Raw genomic sequence first — 25,457 nt, forward strand, 5'->3', positions numbered from 1 at the left:
AAGTCCATAATTCCTTCATTAACATTTTTTAGATATTGACTAACCATATACTACACAGAGTCATTATTAATATTACCTGTATTTATCTTGTTTGTTAGATTGATTGGTTTGTATGGCTGCTCATTTTAAACAACTCTGGGTAGGTCACAACAGCAGTAAAACCAGTAACTATAAAGCATAACCATACAATAATAAAACAGTAAAACAAATAAGAACAAAACCCCTGACCTTAATCATCCCCTTAGCATCCCCCACAGCAAGCCTCAATTATCTTTATTCCATTCTATCTATCCTATTCCAGACTCTTGGTAAAAAGCCAGGTTTTGGTGGCCTTTCCAAAGGCTAATGGGAGGGGAGTCCTGAATCATTGAAAAAGGAGGGTATTCCACAATGTACGGGCAGCCATGAAAAAGGCACCCTTCCTTCCATCAAGCCCCACTAGATGGCAGAATTTCAGAGAAGGGATATAAAGCGTGTCTACCCTATCCAATCTATTGGAAGAGGCAGATATGTTTGAGGAGAGGTAGTCCCACAAGTAATGACATCATGTCCCATGATAATTATAACGATAATTACAATAGTAATAGCACTTAGACTTCTATAATGCTACACTCCTCTCTAACCAGTTTACAGAATCAGCATATTGCCCCCAACAATCTGGATCCTCATTTTACCCACCTCGGATGGATAGAAGGCTGAATCAAATTTGAGAAAGTGACGATCAAACTACTGAGAGTTGGCAGTTGACAGAATTCTAATCACCGCACTAGCATGGCTCTAAGAAGCCAAGAAGCATGATGATAACCAGCTTCTTGAATTGCACCCATAAAGAAATTGGAACGCAGTGCAGCTCATGCAATAGATGAGCTCACATCCACATCCTCAAGGAACCTGCCCACGTCCTAGAGATCAACTGGCAGGCTTCCCCCCAGAAAACAGGACTCACTTCCAAAGGATTTAATACCATATGAGACTAGAACCCACTGATGATGCATTTTTCAGTGATTTCCCCCCCCAACATCTCCATGTCGGAAGAAGCCCTCCCGCGTCTTAATACCAACCTTTATTCTTCATCCAACGCACAGCTGAGAAGCTCCTTAGGAGACACCGGGAAAAAAACCACCCAAAATTGCATCATCAGTGGGTTTCTACTGGTGCGGCACTCTGGACCACACCGGTAGGAACCCACCACTGCTGGTAGGTTAAAAGAAATTGCCCAGAAAATTGCGTTTTTTCCGAACATCTGGTTTGTCTGTTGGGGGAATTGTTTTGCCTCCGGGACTTCAGGGAAGCTTCCCTGAAGCATCTGGAGGACAAAACCTGTTGGCTGGGACGCATGCATGCACCGGAAATTGGAATTTTATTTTCCAGTGCGCGCATGCCCCTTGGGCAGCTCCTCTCTCTGGTCATGGTACTTTTTGGCACTTGGTGCTCTGCGCACGTGATCCCTTTTCGCCATCACTGAGCTAAACTATCTAGATTCTAGACAAGGGATAGGCAAAGTTGGTTCTTCTATGACGTATGGATTTCAACTCCCAGAATTCGTGAGCTAGCATGATTGGCTCAGGCATTCTGGGAGTTGAAGTCCACAATTCATAGAAGAGCCAACTTTGCATACCCTTGTTCTAGGCAAACAGGCTCTGCCCTGTTGTTGGTGCTTCTGTAGCCCACTTACTGCCTCTACTTGAGCAGGCACATAACTTGTCCTTCATGCACATTTCCAGCACCCATAACAAAAACTTTCCTTTCCCCTACCCCCCACCTGGTGTATCATGGGCCAGGAGTCAGATTCAGACTCTCCAGTTCTGATAATACTGCTCCAGGTAAGACGGTGTAGATTAATGATGGTGAACCTATGGCACGGGTGCCACAGGTGGCACACGGAGCCATTTATTCTGACACATGAGCTGTTGCTCTAGCTCAGCTCCAACATGCATCTGTGTGCCAGCCAGCTGATTTTTGGCTCACACAGAGACTCTGGGAGGGCGTTTTTGGCTTCCAGAGAGCCTCCAGGAGGATGGGAGATGGTGTTTTTACTCTCCCCCGGCTGCAGGAAAGCCTGTGAAGCCTGGGGAGGACGAAACATAAGCCTACTGAAGTTGGGAAACAGGATGTTTCTGGCATCCACAGAGGGTGGGGGAAGCTGTTTTTGCCCTCCCCAGGCATTGAATTATGGGTGTGGGCACTTACCCATGAATGATAGCAAGTGCCCACGCTCTTTCAGCACCCAAGGAAAAAAGGTTCACTGGTGTAGATTGTTGACTTCCGGAATGTTCAAGCCATGATTTATCCTGTAGGACAAGGGAAGTGGATTTTCTCCATAGCAGTCCCTACTCTGCAGAAACCCCTTCTCCCTGAGATCCAAACTTTTTCCTCCTAGTCTTCTGGAAGGTCTTGAAGAGCTGGCTTTTTTCCTGCAAGCATTTGGAAAAGGTGAGGCTGGAATTTTTTATACTTGATGGGTGGTGGATGGGTGATGTTGTTGTATGTTGTTTTTTTAGGTTGCCAGGAGTTGCTGTTGTGGTTTTTAAGTTTTTATTGTTGTAGTGTATGGCATCCACCATTATAGAACCTAAGCTTTTTTTTTTTTCAATAGAAACATAGAAACATACAAGACTGACGGCAGAAAAAGACCTCATGGTCCATCTAGTCTGCCCTTATACTATTTTCTGTATTTTATCTTAGGATGGATATATATTCATCCCAGGCATGTTTAAATTCAGTTACTGTGGATTTATTTACCACGTCTGCTGGAAGTTTGTTCCAAGGATCTACTACTCTTTCAGTAAAATAATATTTTCTCATGTTGCTTTTGATCTTTTCCCCAACTAACTTCAGATTATGTCCCCTTGTTCTTGTGTTCACTTTCCTATTAAAAACACTTCCCTCCTGGACCTTATTTAACCCTTTAACATATTTAAATGTTTCGATCATGTCCCCCCTTTTCCTTCTGTCCTCCAGACTATACAGATTGAGTTCATTAAGTCTTTCCTGATACGTTTTATGCTTAAGACCTTCCACCATTCTTGTAGCCCATCTTTGGACCCGTTCAATTTTGTCAATATCTTTTTGTAGGTGAGGTCTCCAGAACTGAACACAGTATTCCAAATGTGGTCTCACCAGCGCTCTATATAGCGGGATCAAAATCTCCCTCTTCCTGCTTGTTATACCTGTAGCTATGCAGCCAAGCATCCTACTTGCTTTCCCGACTGCCTGACTGCACTGTTCATCCATTTTGAGACTGTCAGAAATCACTATAATGAATAAATAAATTTATGAGTGTGAGGAGAGGCAGTTTATTTTCTGTGGTATTCCAAGTGGTAGGTTCAATTATAAGTCATACAAAATTGTCTACTTCAAACGATATTCTAAGAGTTAAGAGGACAGAGTCCTGGAGTATTTCATACTGCTACAACCTCCTATGATGTCTTCCTCTTTCAATTAGAGCCTGCTGTGAAAACAATACAATCTCTGTTTAAATTAAAATGTTCCAGTTACCTAGAAAGTCCTCTATGGACACATGCATAATTAAAATGCATAAAGCCCAGCCCAGTAAAGTGATGGTCATTACAAATAGCACTTAGTAGAATCTAAACAACTGAACAGTCCTATGTCCAAAGTAATATTGTTCAGCCCCATTGATTCCAGAGCAGCAAAAAGTTTTTGACCACCAACTTTAAGAACAGCTGCAAAGATAAGAGTTTCTTTTTCTGGGGGCTGATATATTTCTCCATTAGTTACCTGTAAAGGTAAATGGTCCCTTTCCACAGACTCTTAAGCCTTCCTTCCAGAGAGTCTTTTATTGTTCTCTCCCAATACAATTTTGGATCTTTTTTTACAGTGCTTAAGGAGGGAATATCTTAATGTTATTGCCATTGGGAAGGCTCCAAGAAGGTAGAACAATAATGAATATGTAGACATTTGCCTTTCTCTTTCCTTGCCCTGTTTTTTTTTTGGGGGGGGGGGTTAAACCCTTTCTTTCCTCCTTCCTGCTTAGAATTGAAGAACAATAAAATGTTTTGCCCATCAAAACGTATCCATCTCTAGTTAGGAGCATGTTCAAACCAATTTCCAGCATGTTCTCTTTGGTGGTGATGATTTCAAAGTGAAGGGTTCTGAGACATCATTAGCCATTGAGGCTGGCAAAAGAGTTTGGTCCTAATCCTTGACTACCAAGATTTGAATCCTCTCTCTTTCCTCAAAGGGAAAAACTGAAAATCCAATGGTCAATGGATCAACAATCCCAAGACTGAAATCTCAGCCTAAAAAATAAAATACTGGATACCATCTTCAGAAGATTTATAGATTAGCACTATTTTTCCCTGGGATGTAAAAATGTTGAGTGGGGGAATAGAATATGGGACATATCTATAGAAGACAATGCCTCCACTAGGACATCTCATGCTACTGGAAGCAACCAAATTCCTTGTGTGTCTAGCAATAGCAATAGCATTTACATTTATATACCACTTCAAAATGCTTTACAGCCTTCCCTAAGCAGTTTGCAGAGTCAGCATATTGCCTCCAACAATATGGGTTCCTCATTTTACCAACTTGGAATGGATGGAAGGCTGTGTCAACCTTGAGCCGGTGATAATCAAACTGCTGGCAGTCAGCAGAGTTAGCCTGCATATACTGCATTCTAACCAATGCACCACTGCGGCTCCTAATAAAGTATTAGTGTGATTAGGCATCAAATAAAATGGCCAAATAATAGTATTCAGTTCATTTCAATTCACAATTAGGAGAACTAGGTTTTAATGGATTTCAAAGTAAATGTTAAAAACTAAATAGTCCATTGCTGCAAGAACTGAAAGAAAAAAAGAAATCCCACTATCTTAGAATGTCAATGAAAATAGAAAACCTTTCTGTGAGAGAAGCTCTGTAATAACTGAGACAAGCAGAGAGCATGGGAGGGAGAAAAAGACATATACTGTATTTTCACGAAAATAAGACGCTGTCTTATTTTTTTTTTGAACCCTGAAATAAGTGCTTGGCCTTATTGCCATGCACTCAGAAGCATGATTGGGCTTATTATCAGGGGATGTCTTATTTTGGGGAAAACAGGGTAGTAATACAAATACTGTACTGTTTTCCTCCAATTCTATGTTCTAACTAAATTCAAAGTCGTTATGTTATGTTGTAGGCTGGTAGGCATATTCTTTTTAATGACTGATTCTATTACAAAAAGGACAGATACAAAGCAGAGCTTTATCAGAAAATTAAAGTCTACTTCTCCTTTTGCCCCTTGCAGAAGATTTTCCTTTTGCCTGTTTTTGTCTCTTTTCTTCAAATGAAACCACAACATATATCATCTTTATTGAAGAAATCAAGAGTTCTCACTCAGCTAAGGCAGCAGGCTAGAAACTAGGAAACTGTGAATTCTAGCCCCGATTTAGCCATGAAAGCCATCTGGGACACATACTTTGGACATGTTTTATATATAAAGATTCAGTTTTCTTGAGAAATGCACAAACCTGGGAAAGGGGAAAGGGGAAAAAGAGGGTATAGAGCAGCAAATTAGAGAGAGAAGATGCAATGGGTGCATCACTGGAAGACTTGTAGAGACAGGCTGGAGACAGGTCATCCTGAAGATGGCCTCTCTATGTTGTAGATGAGTGTCAACATGAATTTGATGATGCCAATCATCTATCATTTCTCCTTTCCTCCAAGTTTGTGAGATTCATTTGGGTTCCAGAGGCATTTTTGGAAATAATAAATATGCTGACTGTTTCTGCTTTGCTACCTATCAACTCTCCTCCCCTTTTCTTCAATGTAGTTAGGTGAGGGAGAAAGCTTGGCAAGTACCAAGGGAGATGTATATGAATACCATACTGCACCCAAGTGCCACAGTGGGAAGCCATGTCAGGTAAATAGTAGCAGGAGGAAAGGGAAAGCTCCCATCCCACCTTCCAATTTCCAGTGTCTCAATCTCATTTTTATCTTACAATTACTTTTAATCCCGCCGCCACTTTCTAAAGATGTCACATAAAATAGTATAAACATTGAAAGAGCCCTAATTCCTTAGAAGCCAGTCCTGCAAGTAAAATGACTCTTTTAGAGAGATCAGACACATGCTAGAAATTGTCTTGTAATGCTAAGTTATGTGTGTGTGTGTATGTGTGTGTGTGGAAATATCATTGAAAAGAAGCAGGCAAAATTTAATTTGGAGAGTAATAACTTCTACAGGAACTTATGTTCTTTTCAAGGCAGGTTTATATATGCATTTAAAATATCACTTCCATTAGTACAATGATTGCTAACAATATAATTTACAAGATAAAATTGACCATCTAAACTCTTTTTAAAATTAAGTCTTAACTTTAATACCCTTCTCAAATGATATCATATTATTTTTATTGTTTCTATGCCTCTTCTGCTTCTTGGTAGAGGCTGTGTATTTAGTACCTCAAAGCCTGTAATGTTTATCTTTATGGTACAGTACTTCTAGGTTGTTATTAGGACTTATATCACAAACAAACACAATCCTCACTTATCACCATAGAAATTGCCATGTTCAGGCTCACTCTATTAATAGTCTTTCAGACTTTCTTGCTCTTTGGCTCAAAAGCGATCGATTGAACATGAGAAATATTTTTTTTCCTTATCAGAAAACCACTATGAGAGCAGATTTCGCACTAAGGTGGGGTTTTGTTTTGGTTTTATTTTGGAGAGAAGGGGACAGCATTAATAAACTATTGCATAGCTTTGGTACGAAAAGACATAAAAACACCCCCACACACAAAGGGACCGAAGATATCCGCCTGCATTGAATAAGCCAAGAAAAAGAAAACTTCTAATTTGCTCCTTCAAGAAAACCCACATTCCAGAGAAACCCCATTCAGGGCGCTCCTTCCCAGTCCACCCGGCTAGCGACGCAGGAATGTACAATATTAACGAGCTGAGGTAAAACAGCACGATTTAACGGAGTGGGGGGAAAACCCCGGAAATTTGTCAAGCGAAGCTGGATCGGATGCGCTTCTCCTAACGGCGGTGCCGTCGTCGTCGTCGTAGGGACCAAGCGAGACCCCAACAGGCGTCTGAGACGAGCCGCGGCTCTTCAGGAAAAAAGCGGGTCACTGTCAGCCGCCCGGCCGAACGCGCCCGCCATCACTGGCTGAGGAGACTTTGACAGTCAGGCGCCGTGGACCTGCGAATCAGCGGGCGGCCCCTCGTCGCCGAAGGCTCCCTTTTCGCTTCTGGCCCATCTTCTTCTTCGTCTTCTCCTTCTTCTTCGTCTTCCTCCCTGTGGAATCTCTGCTCCTGCGCGTTCCGCTCGTCTGGCGTGAGGCGCCGCTCGCTGGCCGCGCGAAGCCTGGGGGAAGCCACCGACGCAGCCCCGTCGTCGTGGTCTGCGGCCTGCGACGACGACGACGGCTCCGGGAAGATGAGGAGCAAGGCGCCGGCCGAGCGCAGGGCCCGCACGCACTGGTGGTGGCCCGCGCTGGCGGCCAGCTGGAGAGCCGTGTGGCCGGCGCGGTCGGCGCGCTCGAGGCGGAGCTGCCCGAAGCGGCGGAAGGCGCGCAGGAGCCACTCCACCACCGCCGTCCGCCCTTCCGAGGAGGCGTACATGAGGGGGCTCCAGCCTCGCGCGTCCACCGTGTCCGGGTCGGCGCCGAACTGAACCAGCAGCTTGGTGACCTCCAAGTAGCCGCGCTCGCAGGCCAAGCTGAGGGCGCTGCGCCCGGCGTCGTCGGTCAGGTTGACGGCGGCGTGGTGCTCCAGCAGCAGCCGCGCGAAGGCCAGGCGCCACGCCGGGTCCTTCAGCAGCACGGCGTACATGAGCGGCGAACGGCCCCGGTCCGAGCGGCAGTCGACGATGGCCCCGTCGACTGCATCCAGGACGAAGCGCGCCAGGTGCATCCGGCCGGACTTCATGGCCTCTAGGAAAGTCTGCGTGGACGCCCCGGGCCCCAGGTCCCGCGGCTTCAGCATGGCCTCCCGCTCGCTCCTGATCCCCCCAACCCCGGTTCGCGTGCCTGCTGGTGACTCGAGGCGGCGGCTCTCCAAGATCGGCTTTATAACCTCCCCTCAAGTCTCCATGGCGATCCGCCGCCTTCCCGCTCCGAGAGACAGATCCGTTAAGAGCTCGGGTTGGCGGGCTGGGGAGGGATGTCCAAACACCCAGAGAGTCACGGACGGCGGGAGCTCCCCGCCCACCTGCTTTCGCTTCGTCAGGTTGGGCGCGAAGCTTCAGGCAAAGGTAAAAGAGAGATTCCTTGGACCCCTTTGGCAACGGAGTCCCGGACATCTCTGCTTAACTGGGAGACCGTCTAAGTTAGAATAGAAATAGAGTGGAATGGAATAGGATAGGATAGGATAGGATAGATTAGGATAGGATAGGATAGAAATAGAAATAGAGTGGAATAGAATAGAATAGAAATAGAGTGGAATGGAATAGAATAGAAATAGAATTAGAGTAGAGTAGAATAGAATAGAATTAGAATAGAATAGAATATAATTTCTTATTGGCTAAGTGTGAATTTACACCTTTTAACCTCAGCTGAAACAAGTTTTCATTGGTATGTGTGAGATGGTATGATTGTATGGACTAGATATAAAGGTTTTAGACTGTTATTTATGTTATAAATTGATTTTATACTGTTTTATAGTTTTATTGTTGTGAGACTCCTGAGTCCTTTGGGATTGGGCGACATACAAGTATGTATGTATGTATGTATGTATGTATGCATGTATGTATGAATGAATGAATGAATAAATGATAAATAAATAAATGAAATGAATGAATGAATAAATAAATAAACAAATAGGTGTGACTGACACATAAGGAATTTGTCTTTGGTACATATTTATTTATTTATTACATAAGAACATAGGAAGAGCCATGCTGAATCAGGCCAAAGCCCATCGAGTCCAGCATTCTGTGTCACGCAATGGCCCTCCAATTGTACATGTGGATCTTGAGCAGAAAGAGAAGGCAAAACTCTCCCTTTCTCTTGACCCCCAACAACTGGTACTCAAGGGTATCCTGTCTACCTCAACCAACATAGAGGCGGCACATGGACATCTGTTTCAATAACCACCGATACACTTGGCATCCATGAATCTGTCTAATCCTGCCTTGAAGCTATCAAGGCTGACAGCTGTCATGACCTCTTCTGGAAGTGAATTCCATAAACCAAGGACCCTCTGGGTGAAGAAATATTTCCCATGATTTGTCCTCACTTTCTTACCTATGAGCTTTAGGGAGTGTCCCCTTGTCCTAGTATTGTGTGGTATACAAAATGATTTTCTCTATACACTTTTTCTATCCCATGCATGATTTTATACAGTTCGATCAAGTCACCCCTTGAATGCCGTCTTTCAAGGCTGAAGAGACCAAGGCGTTGCAACCTGGTTTCATAAGGGAGGTGCTCCATTTCTTTGATCATTCTTGTTGCCCTTTTCTGCACCTTTTCCAGTTCTATTATATCCTCATTGGATACATTATATGTATCCAATGTATCCATATATATGTATATCGGCCACATTGTATCCTTACTGGATTTGTATGCTGCCCCTCACTGTGGACTCAAGGTGGCTCACAACATATCAATAAAAAACACAATATATAAAATACATCTAAATCCACAGAGAAGGCTCTTCCCCTGGGTCCTGCCAGCCGACATTGTTTAGTTGACGGGACTCGGAGAAGGCCAACTCTGTGGGACCTGACCGGCTGCTGGGATTCATGCGGCAGAAGGCGGTCTCACAGATATTCTGGTCTGGTGCCATGAAGGGCTTTATAGGTCATAACCAACACTTTGAATTGTGACCGGAAACTGATCGGCAACCAATGCAGACTGCAGAGTGTTGGTGTAACATGGGTATACCTAGGGAAGCCCATGATTGCTCTCGCAGCTGCATTCTGCACGATCTGAAGTTTCTGAACACTCTTCAAAGGTAGCCCCATGTAGAGAGTGTTACAGTAGTCGAACCTCGAGGTGATGAGGGCATGAGTGACTGTGAGCAGTGACTCCCGGTCCAAATAGGGCCGCAACTGGCGCACCAGGCGAACCTGGGCAAACGCCCCCTTTGCCACAGCTGAAAGATGTTTCCATGCACATCCCATGCATGCGTGCATGACTCCCCTCCCAGCACATGATAGCATGCCCATTTTTCACTCTTCCTATGCTTCAGAGCCTTTCTAGGAGTCTGGGGAGGGCAAAAATGGGCTTCCCCACCTCCCCGCAGGCCCTCCTGAGGCTGGAAACAACCTATTTGCTGACTTCCGGTTGAACTGGAAGTCCCTTATTTTGCTCTCTCTAGGCCTCAGAGCCTTCCTAGGAGCCTGGGGAGGGCAAAAACGGCATCCCCCCCACCTCAGGAGCCCTCTGGAGGCCAGAAATGGCCCGTTTCCCAACTTGAAACTTGAACTCATTTGCCCTCTGATTAGATTAGCCATCCCTGCTTTAGGGCTACTAAAAATGGGCTGAAGAAATTGGCAGGATCACTGCATAGTAGCGGAAGTCTTTCCTCCCCCTTTGCTTCCTTCTAATGACTATTTCGATTTTTGCAGCTCAGGTCTGGTAGTTCTACACTGTAAATAATTACAGGATCTGGGATCTACCAGAAGTGTATTTTTCTCCCTTTAATTCTCTCTCTGCAATGGTCTTGCTACTTTGGAGTTCTGGGCATTGAAATCTGGGGTGAAATCCAGCAGGATTGAGCTATATGCTCCTCACCGCTCAAACCCAACTGCTTCTGAACATTAGAGTCTATGAACTAGATACAGAGGTCTTCAACTTTAAGACTTGTGGACTTTAACTCCCAGAATTCTCCGGCCAGCTATGCTGGCTGCTGAATTTCGGAGTTAAAGTCCACAAGTCTTAAAGTTGCCAAGTTTGGGGACCCCTGAACTAGAAGGAAGGGGCATCTCTCCATCAGTCTAACGTGACTAACAGGAGTTGGGATGGTGCCACTCCCTAAAGTCCTTTTGACTGCAACACCAACAAAAAGTCTACGGAGAGGGGTGGCATACAAATCCAATCAAGAAAGAAAGAAAGAAAGAAAGAAAGAAAGAAGGAAGGAAGGAAGGAAAGAAAGAAAGAAAGAAAGAAAGAAAGAAATTCAGTTGATTATATCCATGAGAAAAAGTTCTGTAAAGTTGAAGATTACTTAAGGTTGCCTCATGTATGGCTTAGAGATCAGGTGAAGATGAGGACACGGGAATGAAGAGAGGTTGTTGCCAGAGCATGTTTGCGCCAGGTTTAGATGAGGAAAACCTTTTAGTCCATCTTCACAGGATTTATTTCTAATACAACGATAAACTTTGCACATTTTTTAATCTCTTTCACTTTAAAGAGTGAAGATATGCCCATATTACTCCATCTTTATGCAAACTGCATTGGTTGCCAGTCGGTCTCCGAACGCAATTCAAGGTGTTGGTTTTTACCTTTAAAGCCCTAAATGGCTCAGGGACAGACTATTTATGGGTTCACCTCGTCTCTCATATTTCTCTGTGGCCAGTAAGGACCCACAGAGTCGACCTTCTCCAGGTCCCATCCACCAAACAATGTTGGTTGGTGGGACCTTGAAGAAGAGCCTTCTCTGTGGCGGCTCCGACCCTGTGGAATCAACTGCCCTCAGACATTCACACTCCCTACCAGTCTTCCGGAAAGCCATCAAGACCTGTCTTTTCCAGCAGGGCCCGAATTAGGATTGATTGTTAGTATACATTTTTAATGACATTGTAGTTTTTTATGGTATTGTACATTTTATTGATGTTTTTATTGCTCTTTTTATTTGTATTGTATTTATAACTGTTGTTAGCTGCTCAGAGTCCATTTCAGAGTGAGTGGCATATAAGTGCAATCAATCAATCAATCAATCACTCAATCAACCAGTCAGTCAATCAATCAATCAATCCTTCTTAGCATAGCTTGATCATTCCCTCCAATTGGATAACAAACTGAGATGGAGGCACTGTTTAAACATTCATTCATTCATTCAATCAATCAATCAATCAATCAATCAATCAATCAATCAATCAATCTTCTATACAGAATGAGATGAATACTGTTCTTTTAGCCTTGTTTGTAATTACTGTACTAAGTTTCATCACCCCATCTTTTTAGAAAAATAGAAAAACTCTTGAATGTGATTAGTAGTTGGCTGTCCTTGTCTACACGAGGAGACTAAACAGGATCGCTCCTCATTAATAGATACCTGAGAGAACAGCACAGAATTCCAAGGCTGTAGAACAGACTAAGACATTGAAATATATCCCAGAAGAAGCCAATGGCAAACTGCTTCTTTATTGTCGCCAACAATTGTTGACTGATTTTATCCATGAGTCATCTAGAGATAACTGCAAGGGAATCCCAAGACTCAAGGGAGACTTTACTAATCACTATAGAGAAAGGATGGCAAAAATAAAGGATCTACTGAATGTTTTGGGGATAAATGGTTATGCTCTTTTACAGACCTCTAATTATCCACAGTAGGAATTATTCATATTTTATAGGGCACCATTAAGTAATAGCTTCACCACTTCAGGTAGTATTCAGATGGTTCTAAATATAAATTGGTAACAGTGGCCTTTATAGCATATCCTTCTCTGATTATTTGCATGATTATTTCTCTCATCATATTGCAATAAGTCTGACAAAATGCCCCAGTGTGATGATAAAATAACAGACTGACACCAGCTGCATCTTTGCAATGTACATCAACAATTTAATGACCCATCATTCTAAAGTCTTTTGCACTAACATATCCTCTTCAGTTTGCTTTCTTCATTGACTGTTGAAGAGTATATTGCACTTATAATTTTGATTGTAACCTGCCCTTTGTAATAAATTCTAATGCAGTTGATTAATTCTAATACAGTTGATTAATAAAGTGGAGCCTCCCTCCCACCTACCATTTGCTCTGTTGTGATGATTATTCTAGTTGTTGTTATTGTTATCCTCCTGGGATGAAGTTAGTCTCTTGTTCTTTTCCATGTGATCTGGCAATCCCCAGATGCAAAAAAGATTAAATAAGTTCCTATCTTGCTTCAGAGCATTTAAAACCCAGCGGAGTACTAATTATGGCTCATGAAAGCAATTTTTTTTTTCCTTTTACCTATTACTTGAAGGGATAGGGATCATGTTGCTGAACGACAGCCTTGGCATTCTCCATGGTTTTTGCTTGCTGTTTAAACCTCTTAATCCAGGAGTATTTGAAGAACCCTAGTTACCCGCTGCTACTCTACAAGATTTGAAATTATGAATAATAGGAATTCAATAGAAAGAGAAGAAAGTTTGCCAGTAATATATAAAACAGGAAATTGCTTTTCTTTCGCCAGGAGGCTTGTAACCTGGTATAAATTCCTGTCCAGGTATTCAACAGGCCAAAAAAAAGGAGGCAGTGGTTAAAATAACAAATGTATTCCATAGCGCGCGCGCACACACACACACACACACACACACACACACACACAATCTAACAAAATGAAATTCAGTGGTGAAAAAAGTAAGGTTTCACATATAGGCAAGAAAAACAAAATGCACAAGTACAGTATATGTTGCACCTTGCTGAACAGTAGTAACTGTAAAAGGGATCTTGGCGTCCTAGTGGACAACCATTTAAATATGAGCCAGCAGTGCGCAGCAGCTGCCAAAAAAGCCAACACAGTTCTAGGCTGCGTTAACAGAGGAATAGAATCAAGATTATGTGAAGTGTTAATACCACTTTGTAAGGCCTTGGTAAGGCCACACTTCAATTCAAATTCAATTCAATTCAATTTATTAGATTTGTATGCCGCCCCTCTCTGAAGACTCGGGGCGGCTCACAACAACAATAAAAACAGTATAACAATGGAACAAATCTAATAATAAAATTACATTAAACCCCCCCAACAATTTAAAAACCATACAACACATACATACCAAACATAAAATATAAGAAAGCCTGGGGGAGATGTCTTAATTCCCCCATGCCTGGCGATATAGGTGGGTCTTGAGTAACTTGCGAAAGACAAGGAGGGTGGGGGCCGTTCTAATCTCCGGGGGGAGTTGATTCCAGAGAGCCGGGGCCGCCACAGAGAAGGCTCTTCCCCTGGGGCGCACCAAACGACATTGTTTGGTGGACAGGACCCAGAGAAGGCCAACTCTGTGGGACCTTATCGGCCGCTGGGATTCGTGCAGTAGAAGGCGGTTCCGGAGGTATTCTGGTCCAATGCCATGAAGGGCTTTAAAGGTCAATACCAACACTTTGAATTGTGACCGGAAACCGATCGGCAGCCAGTGCAGGCCACGGAGTGTTGTAGAAACATGGGCGAATCTAGGAAGCCCCACGATAGCTCTCGCAACCGCATTCTGCACGATCTGGAGTTTCCGAACACTTTTCAAAGGTAGCCCCATGTAGAGATACTGCATTCAGTTTTGGTTGCCACAATGCAAAAAGGATATTGAGACTCTAGAAAAAGTGCAGAGAAGAGCGACAGAGATGATTAGCGGACTGGAGGCGAAAAGCAGGAACTGGGTATATCTAGTTTAATGAAAAGAAGGACTAGGGGAGACATGATAGTAGTGTTTCAATATTTCAGGGGTTGCCACAAAAGTTGTCAGGCTACTCTCCAAAGCATTTGAAAGTAGAACAAGAAGCAATGGGTGGAACTAATCAAGGAGAGAAGCAACTTAGAAGGAGAAATTTCCTGACAGTTAAAACAATTAATCAGTGGACAACTTGCCTCCAGGAGTTGTGAATGCTCCAACATTGGAAGTTTTTAAGAAGATGTTGAAAAATTATTTGTCTGAAGTGGTGCCTAAACGGGGTTGAACTAGAAGACTTCCAAGGTCCCTTCCAACTCTGTTATTCTATTCTACACACAGATAGTCTTCAATGTACAGTAGTTCATTCACTGAAAAGAGAGACTTGTGACCATTTTTCACACTTATGACCATGATCCCCATGGTCACACGACCAAAATTCAGAAGCTTGGCAACTGACTCTTATTTATGATGGTTGTAGTGTCCCCCCCGGGTCATCTGATCACTTCTTTGTGACTTTCTGACAAGCAAAATTGATGGGGAAGCCAGATTCATCTAACAACTTTTATACTAACTTTACAACTGCAGTGATTCACTTAACAACCATGGCAAATGTTGTAAAATGGGACCAAATTAATTTAATGTCTCATGTATCAACAGAATTGTTGGGTTCCAGTGTTGTCAAAGATTGAGGATAGAAATATACATGATAATGTTCGTCCATCGTGTTCGAAGGGAACCTTGACATCTAATGGGTTGTGGGCTGTATGCGATGTGTCCACAGGTGGCTGGTAAGGCATCTTCGGGCATGAAATCTTCTGCCACAGGTTGGAAAGACATGTGTGGGTACCATTGTCGCAGCATTTTCAGCTCTGGCTTTGCAGAGTGCTCGCTTCTCTTCTGCTCTGAATGTTCTTCTGGCCTCAGATGTCTGGCAGCCTTGGTGGATCAGCATGCGCCATGTTGGTCGATCTTGTGCCAGGGTTTCCCAGGAGATGGTGTCGATATTGAGAGACTTGAAGGAGGCTTTCAACGTGGCTTTGCATCACTTCCTCGAATGAGCTTCCCTCTCTCCTGCCCGGCTCCCCTTTAGCCTCACGCGGCCACCTCCCACCTGAGGTGCAAGTAGAAGGCGTGGGTGGAAGCGGTGCTGGCAGCATTTATGCTTCTGGCAGCACCCGTTCGCCTAGCTACCCAGCCTGAGTTGGGGGGAGGGTGACCCAGGAAGGAGAGCACAGGAAACACAAAGCAAATTGTCACCCCAGCGAGCAACACTGGTAATATTGTAAGTCGAGGACTTAACAGTTCACTTGAACTATGATGATTGTTCAAGCCACTCCTACCTTGTCACATGGCCGGCAAGACACTCCTACCCAGTCACATGACCATTAAGCCACACCCACAAAATAAGCCACGCCCACAGTGTGGCAGTAAATATTTTGGCTGCCCATTACTGCCAGCACTCATTACAATTTCTTAGTCAAGGGAACAGGTATTGTCCGAAGACATTTCCATGGTCATATGCCAAGACACACAGAATACTGCTACCCTTACATTGAAGTGCTATCTATTTATCTACAAGAGTCATGGTGGCTGAGTACTTAGAATGCAGTATTGCAGACTAATTCTGCTGACTGCCAGCAGTTCCACCGGCTCTAGGTTGACTCAGCCTTCCATCCTTCCGAGGTGGGTAAAATGAGGACCCAGATTGTTGGGGGCAATATGCTGACTCTGTAAACCGCTTAGAGAGGGCTGTAAAAGCACTATGAAGCTAATCGCATTTATATGCTTTTGAACTGCAAGGTGAACAAGTTCTTGTTACTGGGGCAAATTACATGAGCTCACCTTCTTCATAACACATATTCCTTTCCCGAAAAATGTTAATCATTCCAATCTTACAGTGATTGGCTAATCAAATTCAGCTTTTCCTCCTTTGGCACTGTTGATTATTGCTTCTGGGAGATATAAGATTTATAATGCAATAGAAGGTAACTGGAGCAGTTTTACATACATTCATGCATGCCCAGAAACTTCGATGCAATATTTTTAACATTTTAATTCTGGGGAGTGGGGAAGCATATATTTGTAAAAAGGGTGATTTGTTGACAAACTGAATAAATTACTACAACATTACAGAATTTCCAAGCATCTTAGCAATGATTTTTGAGTCTCGTGAGGGTACAGAATTATTTTTAATCGAACAGGTTCTTCCTTTCTCAAGCACATTGTGTAGAAACTGTTCCTGCCTTTGAATCTTCCAGGTCTTATCCCTTGTATTTCCAGAACTGATTACAGTATACTGTAGAAACGGTACTTTAGAAGAAATGGCCAGTCAAGAAACATTTGTATTGCAATCAATTCATTTTAGCCCGTCAAGAGTTGAGCTGCTTTGTGGTCAGAGAATGAATCAACTTATTAGAAATATGGCCTATTATGAAGCTGGTTATACTTTTTACCAGTAGATCAAACAGAGATTTATCTTCTTTTCAATCTCCAAACTGTACTTTTTAAAGCCCTTTTCTCTCTCTCTCAGTAACTTGCTAGAATTAAGAAACTGCCAGAAAGCCTCAGTGTTCCCTTTGCAGCTACTATTTGTCATCTAAATTTGTTCAGCTACCACTAGCATAATTTTCTTTCCTTCTCCCATTCAAAATTGCTCCTCTGGAATACAGTGGTACCTTTACTTAAGAACTTAATTCGTTCCGTGACCAGGTTCTTAAGTAGAAAAGTTTCTAAGTTGAAGCAACTTTTCCGATAGGAATAGATGCAAAAGCAAATAATGCATGGAAACCCATTAGGAAAGAAATAAAAGCTTGGAATTTGGGTGGGAGGAGGAGGAGGAAGAAGAGGAGGAGGACAGTCACTGCCGAAGGAAGGAAGAAGGTGAGGTGAGGGGAATAAAAAAAATCCAAAACTTTAAGGCTTTAAAAAAAAGAGAGGGACTGTGAAGTGGCGAGGAGGAGCATGCGCCTCCCATACACCCAGCACGAGGCTGCCTCCCATATACTGCACAAGAGAGAGAAACCCAGGCAGGCGAGAGGGGAGAACCCAGAGCGAAGGGAGCATTTCTTTTCTGTGGGTGCTGGCAGAGGTTTATTCCCTCTCCAAGTGCCCAGAGAAATGAAAATGCTTTGTTCGCTCTGGATTGCCAAAGCCTCTTTAAGCAACACCGAAAGGCTCCCCTGGCAGCCCAAAAAAGCCTGAGATGGCTGGGATTAAAGGGGGAATGGCAGGAAACTGGCAGGGTCTTCGTGCCGCACTTACATTTCCTGGGAAATTTTTCTGGGCTCGGGTTCTTAAGCAGAAAATGGTCCTTAAGTAGAGCCAAAAAAATCTTGAACACCCGGTTCTTATCTAGAAAAGTTCTTAAGTAGAGGCCTTCTTAGGTAGAAGTACCACTGTAATTTGTTGGTTAGTAGTGCCATACCTTTGCTAAGTATGTGATAGCCATAAACTGAACAGGGAGAAGCCTTTCTCATCATAGAAAAATTTCTTAAATGTTACAAATGAAGAATTCTTACTGATGATATCTGGTATTTGAATTTGATTATCTCTTAGCAAAGCAGTTGTTAAGATGGCTTTCTAACATCTTGAACTCTCAGAAGTTTTGATTCACCTGAGATCAGAGCTGGGCTTCAGCAGGTTCTGACCAGTTCTGGAGAACCGGTAGCAGAAATTTTGTGTACTTCGAAGAACTAGGAAATACCACCTCTGACTGGCCCTGCCCCCATCTATACTTTGCCTCCCGAGTCCCAGCTGATTGGGAGGAAATGGGGATTTTGCAGTAACCTTCCCGTGGAGTGGGGAGGGAATGGAGGTTTTACAGAATCCTTCCCCTGCTACGCCCACCAAGCCACGCCCACCAAGTCATGCCATGCCCACCTGAACTGAACGAAGAAGCTTCTTGGATGAGAAGCGAGATATCTTTAAGAAAAACTAAGAAAGTCCAATTGCCTTTTGAAAAAGCAGCTTTAGGACAATCGTAACAGAATAATAGAGTTGGAAGGGATCTTGGAGCTAGTCCATGCCCTGCTTAAGCCGGAAACCCTACACTGCTTAAGCCGGAAACCCAAACAAATGATTATCCAACATCATCTTTAAAACTTCCAGTGATGGAGCATTCACAACTTCTGGAGGCAAGCTGTTCCACTGATTAATTGTTCTAACTGTCAGGAAATTTCTCCTTAGTTCTAAATTGCTTCTCTCTTTCTTTAGTTTCCACCCATTGCTTCTTGTCCCACCCTCAGGTGCTTTGGAGAATAGTTTGACTCCCTCTTCTTTGTGGCAACCCCTGAGATATTGGAAGGCTCCTACAATTGTCACCCCTGGTGGTCCTTCTTTTCATTAAACTAGACATCCCCAGCTCCTGCAACCGTTCTTCATAATGTTACCTCGTTGGGACATGAAATGTCTGCAAGAAAACCAAGCTCAGAGGGCACCAGGAACCCCACAATCCTCCTGCTCCTTCTTCTCGTATCCCTACTCCCTTCTAGTACCGATATTACCTAGTCAGGTCATGTGACATCTGCAAGGTCAAAGGGCACCAAGGATCTCACAGTCCTCCCCTCCTCCTCCTCCCTCCTTTCACTGTGGGAGTGATCCCTCTTTATGTAGAGAATTTGGTAAATAGAATAAGCTGGGTCTTATCAGCACTCCATAGTATTGTTGGAAAATCTTCTGAAGTGAAAGGTTATAACTGCCCAAACCTCAGCACGGGCATCTCTATATACAATGTCTCCCACTCCAGAATTGATGCCTTGTCCTTTTGATGTTCCTGCTTCCTTTCAGCATCTTCCATTTAACAACTGAGCCAATTGTTTCTGGCTTGGACCTGAAAGTTCTTCAGAGCAAGATTGATTTTTAAGATAAAAAAATCAGACTAGATGGATCATGAGGTCTTTTTCTGCCGTCAGTCTTCTGTGTTTCTATGTTTCTATAACTGGGCTGTTACCGTCCTGCCTGTCCATGTGGAGAGTTGAGAAACTTAATTCGCTGGGTGTTGTTCAAATCCATCCAATAAGGATCATTCTATGTTGTGACAGCAGAAAATGTCCCGTGGTGCTGGATTTTAGTGGTAAATCTAAACAGAGCGAAAACCTCTGACTTCAAAATGTCCCACTATTCAAAAACATTGGATAACTAACAGCTATTCCACTATGTTCTATGGAACTCTGAAACAAAATGAGATTTATTTTTAAAATGTAGGAACTTTTAACATAAGACTTCTACCGAGTCTTACAATCTGCTGTCTTGGGCATCGGTGGATTCTTCGTCCGTGATAACATCCTCTTTCACCACCTCAGCTGCATATTTTAGAGTCTCGGGAGTCGCTAGGTTCCCACATGGTCTTTGATCTCCTTCACCGGCCGCTCCAGGGGCCTCTCTCTTTGCTGTGTCCGCTTCCAAAGGGCAACAGACTTTCATGCAGTTCTTCACTGAATCTTGCACTTCTGCATTGATAGTTTTCATCTTGCTTTCATACTCGGCGAATGCTTCCTGCTGGAGCTGCAGAGAGAGAGACAGGAAAGGTGGAGAAACCTGTTTGTGGCATGTTTACAAATTCAGTTATGTGTCATTTAGCAATGGCAACTTTTTAAAAAAATACTCCTCTCCTAGGACAAGATCCCTGTGGTAAATTACATTTTCCATTCCTCTGCTGTAATTATACCGTAGCTGTGAGGAGCAGATCATTCCCGCTGGGGCCTATAGGGCAGTGTTTCCCAACCTTGGCAACTTGAAGTTATTTGGACTTCAACTCCCAGAATTCCCCAGCCAGCGAATGCTGGCTGGGGAATTCTGGGAGTTGAAGTCCAGATAGCTTCAAGTTGCCAAGGTTGGGAAACACTGCTATAGGGAACTCCACCTTGCTAACATGGAGGGAATGAAAGATTCAACCTCTTTTCCTCATGCACTGTACAGCAGTCCCAAAGAAAACTGCATTTTGATTTTTTTTTGTTTAAAAAACCCTCATTCAAGTTAGTCTAAGCATTTTGTTTATTCCTGCGATCATGTAGAGCACGGGTGGGCAATTAATTTTGCCATGGGGCCGCATGAGAAATTGGGATGGTTTTAGTGGGCTGGACTAATATAATTAACTCAGTTCTACCCAATACTGTAAAGACCCAGACCCACTCTACAGACCCCAAATTGTTTGCTTTACAGCAGCACGGTGCAGCACAGTCACTGCACTGGAGTGTTTGTGTGGTTTTTATGCTCGTCCGCTTTCGGTAGGAGGTCAGGATCCGCACCAGTGCCAGGATGAAAGAGCTCACCGCGTCTGCCGGGACTCCTCCAGTTCCTGCTTTCCTGATGAATTGGAGTCCCGGCAGACACGGTGAGCTCTTTCATCCTCACACCGGAGTGGACCCCGACCTCCGCGGATAGATTATAGACAGCAGGTGGGCCGGATGTGGCCCGCGGGCCACCCCTTGCCCCGGTCTGATGTAGAGGCTCAGAAGAAATAGGGTTTCATGAATGAATCTTCAAGGAGGTAAATGCAATCTGTATGGCATAGATCAGGGGTGTCAAACTCGATATCATTGAGAGCCGCATCAGGGTTGTGTTTGACTCTACATGGGGCTACCTTTGAAGAGTGTTCGGAAAATTCAGATCGTGCAGAATGCAGCTGCGAGAGCAATCATGGCCTTTCCCAGATATGCCCATGTCACATCAACACTCCACAGTCTGCACTGGTTGCCGATCAGTTTTCGGTCACAATTCAAAGTGTTGGTTATGACCTATAAAGCCCTTCATGGCATCGGAGCAGAATATCTCCGGGACCGCCTTCTGCCGCACGAATATCAGTGACCATTTAGGTCCCACAGAGTTGGCCTTCTCCGTGTCCCGTTGACAAAACAATGCCGTCTGGCGGGACCCAGGGGAAGAGCCTTCTCTGTGGTGGCCCTGACCCTCTGGAATCAACTCCCCCCAGAGATTAGGACTGCCCCCACCCTCCTTGCCTTTCGCAAACTCCTAAAAACCCACCTTTGTCGCCAGGGGCATACATAAGTGCACCAGAGTGCCTACCGTCCCCTGTCCTATTGTCTCTCCTATATCTCCTATATCTTCTCTTCTATCCCTATATCTTTTTCTGCTATTCTCTCATAGTTATAGTTCACTCCTTTATTTTCTCCTCTATTATCCCTTTAATATATTCTACCTGTTGGGGCAATTTTTTAAAAAATTTTAAAAAATGTGGTTAGAAAATTTTTATGGCAAGTCAAAAAGGCTAGAATTAAGATAAATATGTTAGAAGATATAAAAGAGAGGGGAGGTTTTGCCCTCCCAAATTGGAAATTATATTACCAGGCAGCCGCCTTAACATGGATTAAAAATTGGATAACCCTAGAGCAGCGTTTCCCAACCGGTGTGCCGCGGCACACTAGTGTGCCGCGAGACACCGTCAGGTGTGCCGCGGCGAGAGGCGGCGGAGGAGAGTGGGCTGATCGGGCGGGCAATGGGGCAGGGCGGAGAAGCCAGGGGTGCGTTTGGCCGGAGGCACCTACTGCCGCACCTCCCTGCCCCTGCCTCCCCACGGTGCTTTGCGCCATGAAGAGAAAACGGCCGACTTTTCCCTGCTGCCGTTTTCTCTTCATGGCGCAAAGCCACACAGTCCCGGACTGCCGGATCGCTCGCTTCTCCGGTCAGCAAAGCCATCTGCCCAGGAAAGCACCGCGCTGCCGGAGAAGCGAGCGATCCGGGAGTCCGGGACTGTGTGGCTTTCGGCCAGGCTAACGGGAGGCGGCGCGAGGCCGGGCGCTGGGGACATCTGGGAGGGCGAGGAGGCTGATGGCTGCTGCGCACTCCACTCTCTCTCCGGCTCTCTCTCGCTCTTTCTTTTTCTCTCTGTTGCTGGCATGGTGAATGAGAGAGAAAGAGAGAGAGAGAAAAAGGACGGGAGAGAGAATGAGAGAAAGAAAGCAAGAGAAAGAGAGGGAAAGCAAGCAAGAGAGAGAGAGAAAGAAAGGGGGGAAGGAGGGAGAGGGAAAGACATAGAGGGAGGGAAGGAGGGAGAGAGAAAGAGAGCAAAAAAGAGAGGAAGAAAGAAAGAAAGAAAGAAAGAAAGAGGGATGGAGAGAAAGAAGGGAAGGAAGGAAGAGAGAGAAAGAGGGAGGGAGAAATAGAGTGAAATGGAGGAAGAGATATTTTTTTTGTCCAAACTTTTCTTTAGCCCCCCCGCCCCCCCTTCAGTGTTCCCCAGAATTTTGAAAACATGAATAATGTGCCGCGGCTCAAAAAAGGTTGGGAAACACTGCCCTAGAGGATAAGAGAACATTAAAATTAGATGGATATGACCTTATGCTTGGCTGGCATGCCTTTGTATGGTATGATAAAGATAAAAACCATTCTTATTTTAAAAGACATACACTAAGAAAATATTTATTCGATGTATGGAAAGATATAAAGAAAAACCACTTCTTAACAATTCCGGATTGGGTTGCCCCATTAGATGCAATAATACATCCAAACTCTATTAAGGATACAAGAACAATAAGATATAAAGACTTGTTAGATGATCAAATGAAATTAAAAACTAGAATTAAATTACAAGAGGAAGGGATACAAATTGATTGGTGGCACTATGCACAGATTAGATCTAGATACCAGAAAGACAGCATACTTTATATATTTAATAAAAATAAAAATTTGTTAAGTAATTTAATTACTATAAATCAAAACAGAGTAATTGGGAAAATATACAAATACTTGATTGCTCACAAGAATATTGATTTAACTTTAAAAGACAGTATGATACTGTGGTGTAGAAATATAGGCAAAGAAATAGACATAGACACATGGGAGAAAGTTTGGATGCATAACTGGAAAATGACAAAATCAGTTTCTTTAAAAGAAAATCAAATTAAAATGTTCTATAGATGGCATCTCCCACCAAGTAGAATAGCAAAAATGTTTCCCAAGACATCACCTTTGTGTTGGAAATGTAAGAAAGAAATAGGATCCTACTACCACCAATGGTGGACATGTAACAAAGCTAAAATGTATTGGAGAATGATAGAGAAAATGACAAAAGAGATAGTAAAGCAAAACATAGAAATTACCCCGGAGTTCTGCTTACTAGGAATTACTAACCAAAATTACAAAAAAGAAATTTTGTATTTAATTATACATATTTTCACAGCAGCAAGGATTATTTACGCGCAAAACTGGAAAGGGGAAAATATCCCCAAAGAAGAGGAAGTTATTACAAAAATATTAGATTGTGCGGAAATGGATATGATGACAAGATGCTTAAACGATCAAGAAGAAACGAAATTTTATGAAACATGGAACAAAGTTTATGTATGGATAGATAAGAAAAAAAAACAAACAGAAAATTAAAAATAAATATAGATGTTTTCGTTTAAATTTTCCTTTTTCTTTTTAAGAATAATACTAGAATTAGTTTATATACATAGAATTGATAAGACTGTTTGGTTTTATACTAGTTACAACTATTTTTCTTTTTTATAATATCAACTTTTCTATATTAGATATTTTTGCATTGGTAGTATTGAATTATGTATTTAACTAAGTATTCCTTTTTCTGTATCTGCATTTATACTTTTGAGAAAAGCGGGGAAGTTACATCCCCACACTTTATGTTGAATGTTTGTAAGTCTGTGTGTTAATTTTAAGAAAATTAATAAAAAAATATTGAAAAAAAAATATTCTACCTGTTTATATCCTCTATAACCCTCATTGTGTATTATTGTGTATTGGACAAAACAAACAAACAAACAAACAAATAAATAAAATAAATAATTCTGAAAGGACATTTGCTCTAAATTATTTATGTGATACCTGGCTTTCTTTTTCCTTGATTTTTCCCAGGCAGGTTGACTGCTTTGCTTCCAAGACTTGTTGATGCCTTGACTGTTTCTCATTCATCTTGAAGCAAGAGAAACATTCAAGTTAGAAAGAATAACCTTCCATGCAATTATATAAATGCAACATCTCAGTGCAGTATCATTCTGTAGATACAACAACACCAGTGATGAAGTCTGCCAGGTATTATAACTCCCAGTCCCTCCTTATTCTCCCAAAGCCCCATATTCCAGTATGATTTTTATAAATATTAGATATATGACAAGTGGTGTTTTGCTATTAAATATTACAGGAATTCCTCAACTTATGACCACAACTGAGCCCAAAATTTATGTTGCTGAGTGAGAAATTTGTTAAGTGGATTTTACCCCATTTTATTGCCCAATTTGTTACGTGAATCAGTTCAGTTATTAGTAACAATGTTGTTAAACTGGCTTTCCCGTTGACATTACTTGTCAGAAGGTCACAAAATGTGATTACATGATATTGAAACCATCATAAATATGAACCACTTGTCAAGCAGCCGAATGTAAAAGCTTTGAATGACCATTGGGATGCTGCAAACAGTCGTAAGTGTGAAAAATGATCATAAGTCACATTTTTTCAATGCCATTGTAACTTCGAATGGTTACTAAATGAACCGGTAGAACATTAAAGTACTACTACAAATACTTTGCTATACATCAATGCTGAAACCGATGACTGCTGAGATTTAGAATCGATGTCACAGGTGATAAGAGGAATGTTTCAATGTCTTTTTTTCTTCGTTTTATAACATTTTGATCCCAATTATATATTTCTCTGCCTAGGACATTATGCCTAGACAGCTGACCTGACATCAGTTTTCCTCATGCACAGACAGTCATTTGGAATGTCTTAAGGTGGTGAGAAACTTTCTATGATTGGGTGACTAAGCTGAGGGGTGGGGCAAATGGTCAATTGCTTAGGTTCCAATTTGAAAATGGTAATAACTTTCCTCAAACATTTATTCCTGTGGAATTATTCACTCATAATAACTGCAAATTGGAAAAAACATCAATGAATTAAAATTCTGCCCCATGAAAGTTTATTTGGAGTGATTGATTGATTGATTACATTTCTACCTGAGCTTAATAGCCTTAATATTGAGTTATATTAACTTGATCAAATGGAAGT

The 25,457-nt window shown here is 42.8% G+C and overlaps 2 protein-coding genes across 2 annotated transcripts in view; both read right to left on the bottom strand.

Annotated features, from left to right (window-relative positions):
* Nucleotides 1-6,631: 6,631 nt before the first annotated feature.
* ANKRD63 (ankyrin repeat domain 63) lies at nt 6,632-7,962 on the bottom strand. Its single transcript, XM_070734255.1, has one exon. It carries the CDS (start codon nt 7,933-7,935, stop codon nt 7,111-7,113), a length of 825 nt encoding a protein of 274 aa, XP_070590356.1. The 5' UTR covers nt 7,936-7,962; the 3' UTR covers nt 6,632-7,110.
* Nucleotides 7,963-19,639: 11,677 nt separating this feature from the next.
* PLCB2 (phospholipase C beta 2) overlaps nt 19,640-25,457 on the bottom strand; it is a 79,226-nt gene continuing 73,408 nt past the window's right edge. The window contains exons 31-32 of the mRNA XM_070756707.1: nt 24,279-24,365; nt 19,640-19,982 (exon numbers count right to left, since the gene is read on the bottom strand). Coding sequence (XP_070612808.1) covers nt 19,713-19,982; nt 24,279-24,365 — 357 coding nt within the window. The 3' untranslated portion in view covers nt 19,640-19,712. The remainder of the gene's footprint in view (nt 19,983-24,278; nt 24,366-25,457) is intronic.

The sequence above is a fragment of the Erythrolamprus reginae genome, chromosome 1 (assembly GCF_031021105.1).
Source record: "Erythrolamprus reginae isolate rEryReg1 chromosome 1, rEryReg1.hap1, whole genome shotgun sequence".
In the NCBI taxonomy this organism is placed as follows: domain Eukaryota; kingdom Metazoa; phylum Chordata; class Lepidosauria; order Squamata; family Dipsadidae; genus Erythrolamprus; species Erythrolamprus reginae.